This window comes from Mobula birostris, chromosome 6 (genome assembly GCF_030028105.1).
Source record: "Mobula birostris isolate sMobBir1 chromosome 6, sMobBir1.hap1, whole genome shotgun sequence".
NCBI lineage: Eukaryota > Metazoa > Chordata > Chondrichthyes > Myliobatiformes > Myliobatidae > Mobula > Mobula birostris.
This window is the reverse complement of record NC_092375.1, coordinates 37,404,092-37,420,816: the sequence shown is the minus strand read 5'-3', so window position 1 is coordinate 37,420,816 and position 16,725 is coordinate 37,404,092. Positions and strand designations below refer to the sequence as shown.

Genomic DNA, 16,725 nt, shown 5'->3' with positions numbered 1-16,725 from the left:
TACCTACATGGACCACAACTTCTGGCTGTTCAGCCTCCCACTTAAGAATTCTGAGGACTCAGTCTGAGATATCCCAGACCCTGGCATCCAGGGAGGCAATGTGCCATCAGGGAATCTCGTTCTCGTCCACATAAACTTCTGTCCGTTCCTCTAACGAATATTTTATCACCATAGTGTACCTCTTCCCCCTTCCCACCTGAGTCACAGAGGCAGACTCAGTGCCAGATACCCAATCACTGTGACTTTCCTCTGTTAGGTCATTCCACCCCAATGATATCTAAAGTGATTATCCTGTTGTTCAGGGGGATGGCCATAGGGGTACTCTGCACTAGCTCCTTAACCCCCTTTCCCATTATTATATAGTGGATCTTAGTGTACACATGTTCTGGTCATACTGGATTTTCCTTTCATATTGCAGGTGTTAATTTTGTGCTATAATTTTATTCCTCATTTAATGTACATAAAGGAAGCCTCTAATTTAAGTACGTTCAGTATCGGGCTATACTGAATTGCACCATAGCAAGAACATCAGCTGGTTAATTGTATAAAATTTAACCAAGTTAGATATCATAATTTGCTCATTTAGTATTTATTATCAGGTATGTTTCTTCAATGGAACCAAATGCATGGTTGGTCTCCACCATCCCTAATTTATTTCCTGCTTTACAGTGAAATAATAATTGTTGAGACTTGAATGCAAAAGTTTTGGCAAACAATCCAGCGCAGTACTGTGAAGCACTGCACTTACAGAGGTCATTTGGATGACCTCCGTAATTGAGAGCCTGCCTGATGTCTGGCGGATATAAAAGATCCCATGACACTATTTCAAACATTAGGATAGGAATTATCCTTGGCTTATATGTGTCCTTCAGTCAACATCAGTAAAAGCAGAATGTCTGATTGACATCTAATTGGTCCTATGAGTAAATTGGCTGTTGTGGATGACTTGATTGACCGGACCAAAAGAGAACTTAAAATGATTAGTTAATTGCAACACTGTTGAAAATGTCTTGGGTTTTATGAAAGGCAGTATACTAATACAAACTCATATTTAATTGCTATTTCTCCATACTTTAATTTAAAACATCTTCAATAAATTCATTTCATGCAAATTAATTAATGTGAATTTCATTGTAATGTAGTCAAGCCCCAGAAGATGAGCTCACTTTACCATGTCTAGGATTGATGGCAAACCTTTGTCGCCACAACTTCTCTGTTCAAGCCTATATAAAATTATTGGTAAGATATTTCTATTTTTCTGTTTGAACATATCAAAACTAAGGTAAATCTAAATGTAAAATCTGTTCATATTCTAGATTCAAAAACTGGTATTTGTTAGTTCTGTGCAGTGAGTATCTTTAAGGAAACGGTACGGAAACACATTTCAGCAATCCAATTATTGACACTTTTAAAATATTGTATTGCAGTGTTGAAACATTTCATAAATATTTATTGTGGATTACATCATGTAAGAATTATTCATTTTAATTATTATTCATTTTATTATGTTCGATATTGCCTGATAGGCAGTGGGTAGGAAAGAGGGTTTAATTTTCAGATTGGAAACCTGTAAGTAAATAGACCGCCACATAAATCAGTATGAGGACAGTTGTGGTTTATGATACAAGTTAGAGAATGTAACTGATACATTCTCTATATTTAATTGAGAGAATTAAACCATATTTGTAAGCAATACAAAGATGATGGGAAAACAAACATTGAAGATATAAGCAGCTTACAAAGAGGGGTTAAATGAGTGCAAAATGTTGGCAAATGGCATATAATGCGGGGGTAATATGAAGCTGTTCCCTTCGAAAGGAAGAATCATAAAGCAAATTTGTATCTGAATGGAGAAAGATTTCAGATCCCAAGTCCCTCTGCACAGAAGCATGCTGCAATTTTTTACCATTTAAATAACAATCTGCTCTTTCATTTTTCCTTCCAAAGTTGGTGACCTTGCATTTACCAACATTGTACTCCATCTGTTAGGACCTTGCGCACTCACTTAACTTATCTATATCTCTCTGCAAACTCTCTGTATCTTCTGCACAATTTGCTTTTCCACTCAATTTAGTATCATTAGCAAGCTTAGATACACTACACTCGGCCCCCTCTTCCAGATTGTTAATGTATGTTGTGAACAGTTGTGGGCTCAGCACTGACCCCTGTGGCACACCGCTCACCACTGGTTGCCAGCCAAAGTAACACCCATGTATCTCAACTCTCTGCTTTCTATTAGTTAACCAGTCCTCTTATCCATGCTGATACATTACCCCCAACTGTATGGATCTTTATCTTATGGATAAGTCTTTCATGGGGCACTTTATCAAACGCCTTCAGGAAATCTTAAGTAAACAACATCCATCTGTTCCCCTCTATCCATTGCGCTCGTTATATCCTCAAAGAACTCCACTAAGTTTATCAAATGGGACCCGCCTTTGCTGAATCCATGCTGCATCTGCCCGATGGATCTATTTCTTTCCAGATCGGTATTTCTTATTTAATGATAGCTTCAAGCATTTTCCCAACTACAGATGTTAAACTAACCAGCCTATAGTTACTTGCCTTTTGCCTACATCCTTTTCTGAACATTGGCGTGACATTCGCCATCTTGCAATTCACTGGGACCTGCCCAGAGTCCAGAGAGTTTTGGTATATTATCACCAAAGCCTCTACTATAATTTCTGCTATTTCTTTCAGTACCCTGGAATACATTCCATCAGGACTAGGGGTCTTATCTATCTTCAGGCCCACAAGTTTGCTCAGCACTACTTCTTTAGTGACAGCTATTGTATCAAGGTCCTCGCCTCCCATTGCATCCATAACATCTCTCTTCGGCATATTCGATGTGTCCTCCACCGTGAAGTCCGACACAAAATAGTCATTTAAAGCCTTGGCCATTTCCTCATTACCCAATATTAATACCCGCTTCTCATCCTGCAAAGGGCCCACGTTCACTTTAGCCTCCCTTTTCCACTTTATATAATTATAAATACTTTTACTATCTATTTTTATATTTTGCGCTAGTTTATTTTCATTATCTAGCTTCCTTTTCTTTATTGCTCGCTTAGTGGTACTTTGTTGCTTTTTAAAGTTTTCCCAGTCTTCCAGTTTCCCACTATTTTTGGTGACCTTGTGTGCACGAGCTTTTCGTTTGATGCCTCCTTTTATTTCCTTAGTTATCCAAGGGTGGCTCTCCCCACCCTTACTGTCCTTGCTTTTAACTGGAATATACTTTTGTTGAGCACTGTGAAAAATCTCTTTGAAAGTCTTCCACTGTCCCTCAACTGTCCCACCATATAGCTACACTAGCCAAATCCTCCCACATTCCATTGTAGTCTCCATTGTTCAGGCATAATACACTGGTTTTAGATCGAACATTTGCACCCTCCATTTGTATGAGAAATTCAATCATACTGTGGTTACTCTTTCCAAGAGGTGGTTACTCTTTCCAAGAGGATCACTAGCTACAAGATCACTAATTTTACCTGTCTCATTGTATAGGACCAGATCTAAGATAGCATGTTGCCTTGTAGGTTCAGTAACATGCTGTTGAAGAAAGCCATCGTGGATGCATTCTAGGAAATCCTCCTCAACACTGCCTCAACCAACTTGATTCACCCAATCTATGTGCAAGTCCCCCACAATAACTGCGATTCCATTCTTACATGCCTCAGATATTTCTCTGCTTATTGCCTGTGTCACTGTAATGTCATTATTCGGTGGCCGATAGACAATTCCCACCAGTGATTTTTCCCTTTATAATTCCTAATCTCTACCCAGATGGATTCAACATTCTGCTCTTTAGATATTATATCATCTCTCACTATCGTCCTGATCTCATCCTCAATGAAGAGCAGTGGAGCACCTCCCTTACGTTTCTGACCTTACTTTCATGTTACCTGATATCCTTGGATATTTTATTCTCATTCCTCTCCACCCTGCAATCACGTCTCTACAATGGCCACTTGATCATACCTCTTTTTGTACTGATTTGTGCCACAAGTTCACTGACCTTGTTTTGAATACTATGGGCATTCAAATAAAGTGCCTCTATACTCATTGTGCTTTTAAAATCTTGTAATCTTTTACTCTTTTGCACTTGACTTTCCTTCACTCTACTCTTACTTTTCTCTTTTTTTATCTTTTGCTTTTTCTTTATCTTCATCCACACTTTTTTATTTTATCCATACTTTCCCAATCTGTTGAACCCACCCCCTTACTATTTAGTTTAAAGCCTTATCCACAGCGCTAGTTATGCGTTTCACTAGGATCCAGGTGCCATCACGGTTCAGGTGGAGCCCATCCCATGGGTACAGCTCCCACCTTCCCCAGTACCCACTTCTCCCACATTAATCCTTGAGCCACACATTTAACTCTTTAATTTTCTTGACCCTATGCCAGTTTGCATGTGGCTCAGGTAATAATCCAGAGATTACTACCTTTTCGGTTCTGCTTTTTAATTTAGTCCCTAGCTGCTCAGATTCCCTTAACAGAACCTCTTTTCTTGTTCTTCCTATGTCATTTGTGTAACCATGCCAACTGGTTCTTTCCCCTCCCACTGCAAATTCCTCTGCAGGTCAGATAAGTATCCCGAGCCTGGGCTCCAGGCAGGGAACACAGCCTTCGGAACACTTTATCCTCGCGACAGGGAACTCTATCTATTCCCTTGACTATACTATCCCCAATTACCACTGCATTTCTATTCTCCCCCTCCCCCACCGAATAGCTCCCTGAACTACAGTGCTACAGTTGAGTTGCTCATCCTTCCTATAGCCCCCACTCTCATCCACACAAGAGCAAGAATCTCAGACCTGTTGGACATGCTCAAGGGTTGAGGCTCCTTCAGCACTGTCACTTGGATCCCACTACCTATCTCCCTCGCAGGCACACCCTCCTGTCCCTGACCACAGACCAAATTTGAGGCAGCTTATCTAATGGGTGTGACCATCTCCTGAAGCAGAGAATCCAGGTAACTCTTCCCCTCCCTGATGTGTCGCAGTGTTTGAAGCTCAGATTCCAGGTCATCAACTTTGAGCATGAGTTCTGGAGCAGCCAACAATTGCTGCAGATATAGTCTCCAGGTACCACAATGGGGTCCACCAGCTCCCACATCATGCAGCTACAGCACATCATCTGATCCTGCATCATCTCTATTTAATTAGCTGTAATTTAGTGACTTTTCATTCAACCACTACAAAAGCCTTACCTGCTACTTACCTGTGCCTCCTCGCCAAAGCTTCAAGTTTCCACTCCTACACTGGACCACTCATACAATGCTTTGACCCTGCTTTACTTTTATTTGCTCCAGCTAATGAAACACGTATCGATTAGTCTGCCGCTAATGTGCTGATCCCCGTGAAACGCCTCTTTTTTAAACTCTTCACCGCGATATGTGGAAAGCACTCTCTTTGAATCAATTGGTCCACTGCTAATGTGCCCGTGAAACATTTTTTTTTAACTCTTCTCCCTGACCCGTGCAAAGCTTTCTCTTTCTTCGAATTGATTGGTCTGCTGCTAATGCCTCTGTGTGTAGTCTAGTCAGCTGGTATTGACCCAGTAGGCCAGAACCACAGTACTAACAAAGCACAGCATTTTTAGATTAATCTGATCTTAACCTACCATATGATTTCACACTCTCATAGAAATGTCATTGTTCCACCTCCTCTTCCTCCATTGCTGCCTAGGTAGCTTCTCTCTTTCTCAGGTCTAGCGCAGAGTTCCTCGTCTGAAACATTAACTCTATCTCTTTTTGCAAGTGTTGCCTGACCTGCTGAGTTTTTCTATATTTTTTATTACATCATGTTGGCTTTGTTTTTATTCTACACTTATAATCTGGCCTGCTGGCCATGTCCCACAATGTTTTCTGTTTTTATTTCAGATTCCCATTATTTGCAGCTGTTTTGATTTTTTAAAAAATTTTTAGAGCATGTAGTTACAAAGTTAGATAACACACTGACCTCTTGCTTGATAATTATTGCTTGCAGCAAGCATTCTAGTATTGGTTTATTGCTTAATTTACCAGCATTCACTGGTTAGATCATAACTGCAACACACACAAAACACTGGAGGAACTCAGCAGGTCAGTAAGCATCTATGGAAAAGGATAAACGGTCGATGTTTTGGGCCAAGACCCATCTGCAACATCATAATTGCCCTGTTTGGCAAAAGAAAACAACATAGAAACCATAGAAAACTACAGCACAGAAACAGGCCTTTTGGCCCTTCTTGGCTGTGCCGAACCATTTTCTGCCTAGTCCCACTGACCTGCACATGGACCATATCCCTCCATGCACCTCCCATCCATGTATCTGTCCAACTTATTCTTAAATGTTAAAAAAGAACCCGCATTTACCACCTCATCTGGCAGCTCATTCCATACTCCCATCACTCTCTGTATGAAGAATCCCCCCCCAATGTTCCCTTTAAACTTTTCCCCCCTCATCCTTAACCCATGTCCTCTGGTTTCTTTCTCCCCTTGCCTCAGTGGAAAAAGCCTGCTTGCATTCACTCTATCTATACCCATCATAATTTTACATACTTCTTTCAAATCTCCCCTCATTCTTCTACGCTCCAGGGAATAAAGTCCTAACCTATTCAACCGTTCTCTGTAACTGAGTTTCTCAAGTCCTGGCAACATCCTTGTAAACCTTCTCTGCACTCTTTCAACCTTATTTATATCCTTCCTGTAATTTGGTGACCAAAACTGAACACAATACTCCAGATTCAGCCTCACCAGTGCCTTATACAACCTCATTATAACATTCCAGCTCTTATACTCAATACTTTGATTAATAAAGGCCAATGTACCAAAAACTCTCTTTACGACCCTATCTACCTGTGATGCCACTTTTAGGGAATTTTGTATCTGTATTCCCAGATCCCTCTGTTCCACTGCACTCCTCAGTGCCTTACCATTAACCCTGTATGTTCTACCTTGGTTTGTCCTTCCAACGTGCAATACCTCATACTTGTCTGTATTAAACTCCATCTGCCATTTTTCAGCCCATTTTTCCAGCTGGTCCAAGTCCCTCTGCAGGCTCTGAAAACCTTCCTCACTGTCTACCACACCTCCAATCTTTGTATCATCAGCAAATTTGCTGATCCAATTTACCACATTATCATCCAGATCATTGATATAGATGACAAATAACAATGGACCCAGCACTGATCCTTGTGGCACACCACTAGTCACAGGCCTCCACTCAGAGAAGCAATTCTCTACTACCACTCTTTGGCTTCTTCCATTGAGCCAATGTCTAATCCAATTTACCACCTCTCCATGTATACCTAGCGACTGAATTTTCCTAACTAACCTCCCATGCGGGACCTTGTCAAAGGCCTTACTGAAGTCCATATAGACAATATCCACTGCCTTCCCTTCATCTACTTTCCTGGTAACCTCCTCGAAAAACTCCAACAGATTGGTCAAACATGACCTACCACGCACAAAGCCATGTTGACTCTCCCTAACAAGTCCCTGTCTATCCAACTGCTTGTAGATTCTGTCTCTTAGTACTCCCTCCAATAACTTACCTACTACCGACGTTAAACTTACTGACCTATAATTTCCCGGATTACTTTTCGATCCTTTTTTAAACAACGGAACAACATGAGCCACTCTCCAATCCTCCGGCACCTCACCCGTAGACAGCGACATTTTAAATATTTCTGCCAGGGCCCCCGCAATTTCAACACTAGTCTCCTTCAAGGTCCGAAGGAACACCCTGTCAGGTCCGGGGGATTTATCCACTTTAATTTTCCTCAAGACAACAAGCACCTCCTCCCTTTCAATCTGTACAGTTTCCATGATCTCACTACTTGATTCCCTTAATTCCATAGACTTCATGCCAGTTTCCTTAGTAAATACAGACGCAAAAAAACTATTTAAGATCTCCTCCATTTCCTTTGGTTCCGCACATAGCCGACCACTCTGATCTTCAAGAGGACCAATTTTATCCCTTACAATCCTTTTGCTCTTAATACACCTGTAAAAGATCTTTGGATTATCCTTCACTTTGACTGCCAAGGCAACCTCATGTCTCCTTTTAGCCCTCCTGATTACTTTCTTAAGTATTTTCTTGCACTTCTTATACTCCTCAAGCACCTGATTTACTCCCTGTTTCCTATACACTTCATACAACTCCCTCTTCTTCTTTATCAGAGTTGCAATATCCCTTGAGAAGCAAGGTTCCTTATTCCTATTCAATTTGCCTTTAATCCTGACAGGAACATACAAACTCTGTACTCTCAAAATTTCTCCTTTGAAGGCTTCCCACCTACCGATCACATCTTTGCCAGAGAACAACCTGTCCCAATCCACGCTTTTTAGATCCTTTCTCATTTCTTCAAATTTGGCCTTCTTCCAGTTCAGAACCTCAACCCTAGGACCAGATCTATCCTTGTCCATGATCAAATTGAAACTAATGGTGTTGTGATCACTGGAACCAAAGTGCTCCCCTACACAGATTTCTGTCACTTGTCCTAACCCGTTTCCTAACAGGAGATCCAATATTGCATCCCCTCTAGTTGGTCCCTCTATATATTGATTTAGAAAACTTTCCTGAACACATTTTACAAACTCTAAACCATCTAGACCCCTAACAGTATGGGAGTCCCAATCAATATATGGAAAATTAAAATCCCCTACCACCACAACTTTATGTTTCCTGCAGTTGCCTGCTATCTCTCTGCAGATTTGCTCTTCCAAGTCTCGTTGACTATTGGGTGGTCTGTAATACAATCCCACTAATGTGGCCATACCTTTCCTGTTTCTCAGCTCCACCCATAAGGACTCAGTAGACAAGCCCTCTAATCTGTCCTGCCTGAGCACTGCCATAATATTTTCCCTAACAAGCAATGCTACTCCCCCACCTTTCATTCCTCTGCCTCGATCACATCTGAAACTTCGGAACCCTGGAATATTAAGCTGCCAGTCCTGCCCCTCCTGTAGCTAAGTTTCACTAATTGCTATAACGTTATAATTCCACGTGTCAATCCACGCCCTCAACTCATCCACCTTTCCCGCAATACTCCTAGCATTGAAATATATACACCTCAGAAGATTTTTACCACCACTCACAACCTTTCTATTAGCAGATTTGCTTGAACTTTTAACATCATTTATTTTCACCCCAGCCGCACTGTCAGCTCTGGCACTCTGGTTCCCATCCCCCTGCAAATCTAGTTTAAAGCCTCCCCAATAGCACAAACAAACCTCCCTGAAAGGATATTGGTCCCCTTGTAGTTCAAGTGTAACCCGTCTCTCTTGTACAGGTCCCACCTGCCCCAGAAGAGGTCCCAGTGATCCTGAAAGCTGAAACCCTGCCCCCTACACCAGTTCCTGAGCCATTTGTTTATCCTCCAGAGCATCCTATTCCTACCCTCACAGGCATGTAGCACAGGTAGCAATCCTGAGATTACCACCCTCGAGGTCCTGCTTTTCAACTTCCTACCATGCTCTCTATACTCATTCTCCAGGACCTCCTCACTCTTCCTTGCTATGTCATTGGTACCGATGTGCACCACGACATCTGGCTGATCACTCTCCCACTTCAGAATGTCATGCAATCGATCAGAGACATCCTTGACCCTGGCACCTGGGAGGCAACAAACCATCCTGGATTCTCTGTCATGACCACAGAACCTCCTATCTGTACCTCTAACTATCGAGTCCCCTATCACTACAGCTGTCCTCTTTTTCCACCCTCCCTTCTGCACTGCAGAGCCAGACTCAGTGCCAGCGATCCGGCTACTGCAGCTTGTCCCAGGTAAGTCATCCCCACCAACAGTATCCAATGCGGTATACTTGTTGTTGAGGGGAATGGCCACAGGGGAACCCTGCTCTGCCTGCCCTTTCCTCTTCCCTCGCCTAACAGTGACCCAATTTCCTGTGCTCTGCTCCTTTGCCGTAACTACCTCCCTGTAGCTACAATCTATAATCTCCTCATTCTCCCGAATGATCCAGAGGTCATCCAGGTCCTGCTCCAGTTCCCTAATGCAGTTTGTTAGGAGTTGCAGCTGGATGCACTTCTTGCAGGTGTCGTTGTCAGGGACACCGGAGGGCTCCCTGACTTCCCACATCCTGCAAGAGGAGCATTCCAACATCCTGCCTGGCATTCTCTCTACTCTAAACAATCTGAACAAAAAACTTACCGGAACCTACGCTGGCCTCTGCCTGTTTGAGCCAAAGCCGTCCCACTCTGACTCAGTCCACTCCGACGATGGCCGCTGTATATGGTGGTCTGGTTTTAAACCTTGGCGGGCTACGTCACGCACCTGCGCAGTGCAGACCCTTCTCCCCGAGCAGCGTTTAAAAAAAAAAGACTTTTTCTACCCGATTTCTTCACTCCTTTCTTCAGCTGCTTGCTTCGACTGAAACAAGAACCGTTGAAAATTTCTCTTTTTAAACCTTGGCGCGCTACGTCACGCGCCTGCGCAGTGCAGACCCTTCTCCCCGAGCAGTGTTTAAAAAAAAACTACGTTTTCTACCTGATTTCTTCACTCCTTTCTTCAGCTGCTTGCTTCGACATATTTTGACATTAGTATTTATTACTAACTGCATTGCTATTTGTCCTTAAAAAGCAGAATCAATTGATCATGACACTTTCTCATTTCTGCTGTGAGAAAAGCGGAATCATAAAACTGTGGTGGATGTTGGAACTCGTGATCACCAACAGTGCTCTTTGTAACTTCATCCACCCTCCAAATCATGTGATAGTAAATTATGACAATAATTCTTGGCTTGTACCTGTAAGTTTTCATTGTTCTCGTACTGCCTTCTTAGACCTTAATTTTAGAAAACTATTGACATGATTTAAAATCCCTTTGTATATGTAATTATTGGTAATTTCTACAATGTTATTTTGTCATCTTTGTAATCCAGATTTTGCTGAGCAGTGATTTGAAGCATATGATCTATTGTATGACTTTTGAACTTTTGGTTCAAAATTCTGTGAGTTTATTGACCTTATCAGGAAAGACAGAATAGTTAACCTAGAGACATTAGTTACTTTAGTTCCTTTGAACTAGTTTTGCAAAACTAATTGATTTTTTGTTCTTTCTTTTTGGTGCAAAATACTGTTGGTAATTAGCAGTGATTCTTAGTATAGCCCTGTAAGTTGGAAGCTAAATTGTTAGTTTTTTGTAGTAGGATTTTCATTTCCATATGGTGTTCTTAATAAATTTCATCTTTTATTTGTAGTGAATGCCAATTTTTTTCTCCCACATGCTTAATCTGCACTTGAAACTTCAATTTCATACACAATTAAATTTACATAATAGGGCTGCCATACTTACTGCCGTAGGTTTCACAAATAATATTTCCGTCACCATTAAATTTGAATTATTCGTTTGAGGAAGGGATTCATCTTGAATTAAATAAAATCGTTCCTTTTTCCAAGATTTTGTTTTAAAATAGTCAAATAAATGCAAATAAAAAGCATGATTGAAGTTATCTATAATTATGATGTTTAATCAGCAGCTGAATAAATATTCATTTCAACTTTCTCATTTCTTTTTCATTTCCACAGAATTATATTAAAGGGTTTTATCGATCTCTTATTAAATTCTTAGCTCACAGCAGTTTAACAGTAGTGGTTTTTGCACTTTCTATACTATCAAGCCTAACTCTGAATGAAGAGGTGGGAGAGAAGGTAAGAGCTGAAATGCCCTCTATTAATCTCTTGCTCAATATTTGGCAATAGCTACTATTATTTTGCTACACACATCAAAGTTGCTGGTGAACGCAGCAGGCCAGGCAGCATCTGTAGGAAGAGGTGCAGTTGACGTTTCAGGCCAAGACCCTTCATCAAGACTAACTGAAGGAAGAGTAAGTAAGGGATTTGAAAGTTGGAGGGGGAGGGGGAGATCCAAAATGATAGGAGAAGACAGGAGGGGGAGGGATACAGCCAAGAGCTGGACAGGTAATAGGCACAAGGGGATACAAGAGGATCATGGGACAGGAGGTCCAGGAAGAAAGACAAGGGGGGGGGGACCCAGAGGATGGGCAAGAGGTATATTCAGAGGGACAGAGGGAGAAAAAGGAGAGTGAGAGAAAGAATGTGTGCATAAAAATAAGTAACAGATGGGGTATGAGGGGGAGGTGGGGCCTTAGCGGAAGTTAGAGAAGTCGATGTTCATGCCATCAGGCTGGAGGCTACCCAGACGGAATATAAGGTGTTGTTCCTCCAACCTGAGTGTGGCTTCATCTTTACAGTAGAGGAGGCCGTGGATAGACATGTCAGAATGGGAATGGGATGTGGAATTAAAATGTGTGGCCACTGGGAGATCCTGCTTTCTCTGGCGGACGGAGCGTAGATGTTCAGCAAAGCGGTCTCCCAGTCTGCGTCGGGTCTCGCCAATATATAAAAGGCCACATCTGGAGCACCGGACGCAGTATATCACCCCAGTCGACTCACAGGTGAAGTGTTGCCTCACCTGGAAGGACTGTTTGGGGCCCTGAATGGTGGTAAGCCAGGAAGTGTAAGGACATGTGTAGCACTTGTTCCGCTTACACGGATAAGTGCCAGGAGGGAGATCAGTGGGGAGGGATGGGGGGGACAAATGGACAAGGGAGTTGCGTAGGGAGCGATCCCTGCGGAATGCAGAGAGAGGGGAGGAGGGAAAGACGTGCTTAGTGGTGGGATCCCGTTGGAGGTGGCGGAAGTTACGGAGAATAATATGTTGGATCCGGAGGCTGGTGGGGTGGTAGGTGAGGACCAGGGGAACCCTATTCCTAGTGGAGTGGCGGGAGGATGGAGTGAGAGCAGATGTACGTGAAATGGGGGAGATGCGTTTAAGAGCAGAGTTGATAGTGGAGGAAGGGAAGCCCCTTTCTTTAAAAAAGGAAGGCATCTCCCTCGTCCTAGAATGAAAAGCCTCATCCTGAGAGCAGATGCGGCAGAGACGGAGGAATTGTGAGAAGGGGATGGCGTTTTTGCAAGAGACAGGGTGAGAAGAGGAATAGTCCAGATAGCTGTGAGAGTCAGTAGGCTTATAGTAGACATCAGTGGATAAGCTGTCTCCAGAGACAGAGACAGAAAGATCTAGAAAGGGGAGGGAGGTGTCGGAAATGGACCAGGTAAACTTGAGGGCAGGGTGAAAGTTGGAGCCAAAGGAGAAATTATTAAGAGTAAGGACTAATTCCGCTAGATGGAGCAGAGTGGTGGTAGAGGGAAACTGATTAGGTCTGGAATCCAAAAAGAAGCGCTTCTCCTTTGGCTCCTCCCACTTCCTCCAAACTAAAGGTGCAGCTATGGGCACCCGTATGGGTCCTAGCTATGCCTGCCTTTTTGTTGGCTTTGTGGAACAATCTATGTTCCCTGCCTATTCTGGTATCTGTCCCCCACTTTTCCTTCGCTACATCGACGACTGCATTGGCACTGCTTCCTGCACCCATGCAGAACTCGTTGACTTTATTAACTTTGCCTCCAACTTTCACCCTGCCCTCAAGTTTACCTGGTCCATTTCCGACACCTCCCTCCCCTTTCTAGATCTTTCTGTCTCTGTCTCTGGAGACAGCTTATCCACTGATGTCTACTATAAGCCTACTGACTCTCACAGCTATCTGGACTATTCCTCTTCTCACCCTGTCTCTTGCAAAAACGCCATCCCCTTCTCACAATTCCTCCGTCTCTGCCGCATCTGCTCTCAGGATGAGGCTTTTCATTCTAGGACGAGGGAGATGTCTTCCTTTTTTAAAGAAAGGGGCTTTCCTTCCTCCACTATCAACTCTGCTCTTAAACGCATCTCCCCCATTTCACGTACATCTGCTCTCACTCCATCCTCCCGCCACCCCACTAGGAATAGGGTTCCCCTGGTCCTCACCTACCACCCCACCAGCCTCCGGGTCCAACATATTATTCTCCGTAACTTCCGCCACCTCCAACGGGATCACACCACTAAGCACGTCTTTCCCTCCCCCCGTCTCTCTGCATTCCGCAGGGATCGCTCCCTACGCAACTCCCTTGTCCATTCGTCCCTCCCATCCCTCCCCACTGATCTCCCTCCTGGCACCTATCCGTGTAAGCTGAACAAGTGCTACACATGCCCTTACACTTCCTCCCTTACCACCATTCAGGGCCCCAAACAGTCCTTCCAGGTGAGGCAACACTTCACCTGTGAGTCGACTGGGGTGATATACTGCGTCCGGTGCTCCCGATGTGGCCTTTTATATATTGGCGAGACCCAACGCAGACTGGGAGACCACTTTGCTGAGCATCTACGCTCTGTCCGCCAGAGAAAGCAGGATCTCCCAGTGGCCACACATTTTAATTCCACATCCCATTCCCATTCTGACATGTCTATCCACGGCCTCCTCTACTGTAAAGACGAAGCCACACTCAGGTTGGAGGAACAACACCTTATATTTCGTCTGGGTAGCCTCCAACCTGATGGCATGAACATCGACTTCTCTAACTTCCGCTAAGGCCCCACCTCCCCCTCGTTCCCCATCTGTTACTTATTTTTATGCACACATTCTTTCTCTCACTCTCCTTTTTCTCCCTCTGTCCCTCTGAATATACCTCTTGCCCATCCTCTGGGTCCCCCCCCCTTGTCTTTCTTCCCGGACCTCCTGTCCCATGATCCTCTCGTATCCCCTTGTGCCTATCACCTGTCCAGCTCTTGGCTCTATCCCTCCCCCTCCTGTCTTCTCCTATCATTTTGGATCTCCCCCTCCCCCTCCAACTTTCAAATCCCTTACTCACTCTTCCTTCAGTTAGTCCTGACAAAGGGTCTCAGCCTGGAACGTCGACTGCACCTCTTCCTACCTGGCCTGCTGCGTTCACCAGCAACTTTGATGTGTTTTGCTTGAATTTCCAGCATCTGCAGAATTTCTGTTGTTTTTATTATTTTGCTGTATGTTTTCATTGACTTATTTTGTGAAAGGCTTAGATAGAATGGACTTAGATGTTTCCAGTAGTGTTAGAGGGTACAGCCTTAGAATGCAAAGATGTCTTTTAAGAACAGGGATGAAGAATTTCTTTAGCCAGAGGATTGTGAGTCTGTGGAATTGATTGCCACAGATGGCTGTGGAGACAAAGTTATTGGGTTTAGAAAAGCTGAGGTTGATAGGTCCTTCATTAGTAAGGGTGCCAAAGGTTGTGGGAAGAAGACAGGAGAATGGAGTTGAGAGGGAAAAATAAGTAAGTCATGATTGAATGGAGAGACAGACTCAATGGGCTGAATGGCCTAATTATGCTGCTATGTCTTATGGCCTTAATGTTTTAGTTCTTTTCTGGATTATTTCATAATTATAGGAGGGTCTATTATTTTTGGGTGATTTTGTTTTGACTAATTTCCTTTCCTTGGTCATTCTTAATCTTTTGCTCATTTTTTCTGACTTTATAGACACAATGTAACATGCGTTTCAGTTTTTTAAAATTGATTGACTAGGATGCTTCTCAATTCTTCTTAGAAGGGTGTGCCTTCAAAACATTGAAAGTGTAATTGTAGATATATTATGAGGAAATGTGTATATTTTAATATAGTGCCTTTTAAAGCAGTAAAAATTCAATGCACTGTACATGAATTCAATCTTAGAAAATGTGTAGACTGAAACATGATAAAGATTGATTGAAAATGGGCTTCTAGGTTGTCCCGTGAGATTGAGAATTTTAGTTCTATGCATTCTGACATAGCTGATGAAGCTGCTGCAGATTGCTTGAAATACCAGGTGTTTGGGAAATGGTATGCATTTATGTATTTTCACCTGATAAATTGACTTGAGATCCTCATTGCATTCCATTTTTAAATAGTCATGGGTTAGGAGTTTTCCACACATCATATGGATATTGCCCATTCCTCTTCTGTGTTGACCTTTCCATAAAAGGGTAAACCTATCATCTTTATTCTTTCACCCGTTGGTCTCCTGCCGCGTGTCTCACTCAAATGTGGTGATGTCATTGTTAAAAGATCTTAGTTTCTGGGCTTTCATAGTGGAGCAATGTTAAAGTCTGTTATAGTTGGGACTCCATGTGGATCCTGACTTTACAGGTCCTCAACTTCATATTGAGGGGGGAGGTGGCCTGTGTATAATGTCTTTAAATTATCTACCGCATGGCCTTGACGGAGCAGCTTCCGATCCAAGCTGACTGGAGGTGGCCTCTGTTACATGGATATTAGCATTCATGTAGATGGATATGTACATTAGGAGTTGTTCAAACATCAAAGACAAGTGTATGCTCCTTTGCACGTATCCTTGATGACTGCCATTTCCTCACTTCCTCTAAGCACCCTCCCATTGTAACCTCTCACTATCAACAGCATAAAGGAAGAGAGACAGAGAACTTTAGAAAGGGTAATTGCATAACTGGGGTGGCAGGATGGAGATTCATCTCTACCAAAGGAGGTGTGAGACGCTTCTTCTGCCTGCTATCCTGCAGGTCACCCTTGTGCAAGGTGTAGCACCTACTTAGCCCTCCAGTCATGGTTACATGAAGCCTTGGGAGTAGGTGGTGGATGGTTGTACAAGCAGCTGATATATATCATGTCCTAGTTATGCAACCACTGAGACCAGGCAGACAATCTCTGAAGAGTATTGATACTGGCTGGGGCCACCAGTCTTGTAAAGACACTGCCCGAAAGAAGTCAATGGCAAACCACTTCTGCAGAAAATTTTGCCAAGAGCAATCGTAGTTATGATTGTCTACATCATACAACATGGCATATAATGATGATGATAAATAACACAACTAAAGATTTGGACAGCTAAAGCACCAATCA

General features: G+C 43.0%; 1 protein-coding gene across 3 annotated transcripts in view; it reads left to right on the top strand.

Moving 5' to 3' along the window:
* cip2a (cellular inhibitor of PP2A) overlaps positions 1-16,725 on the top strand; it is a 122,609-nt gene that overhangs the window by 45,746 nt on the left and 60,138 nt on the right. For all 3 annotated transcript variants that reach the window (XM_072260238.1, XM_072260239.1, XM_072260240.1), the window contains 2 exons: positions 1,143-1,239; positions 11,532-11,654. In XM_072260238.1, coding sequence (XP_072116339.1) covers positions 1,143-1,239; positions 11,532-11,654 — 220 coding nt within the window. The remainder of the gene's footprint in view (positions 1-1,142; positions 1,240-11,531; positions 11,655-16,725) is intronic.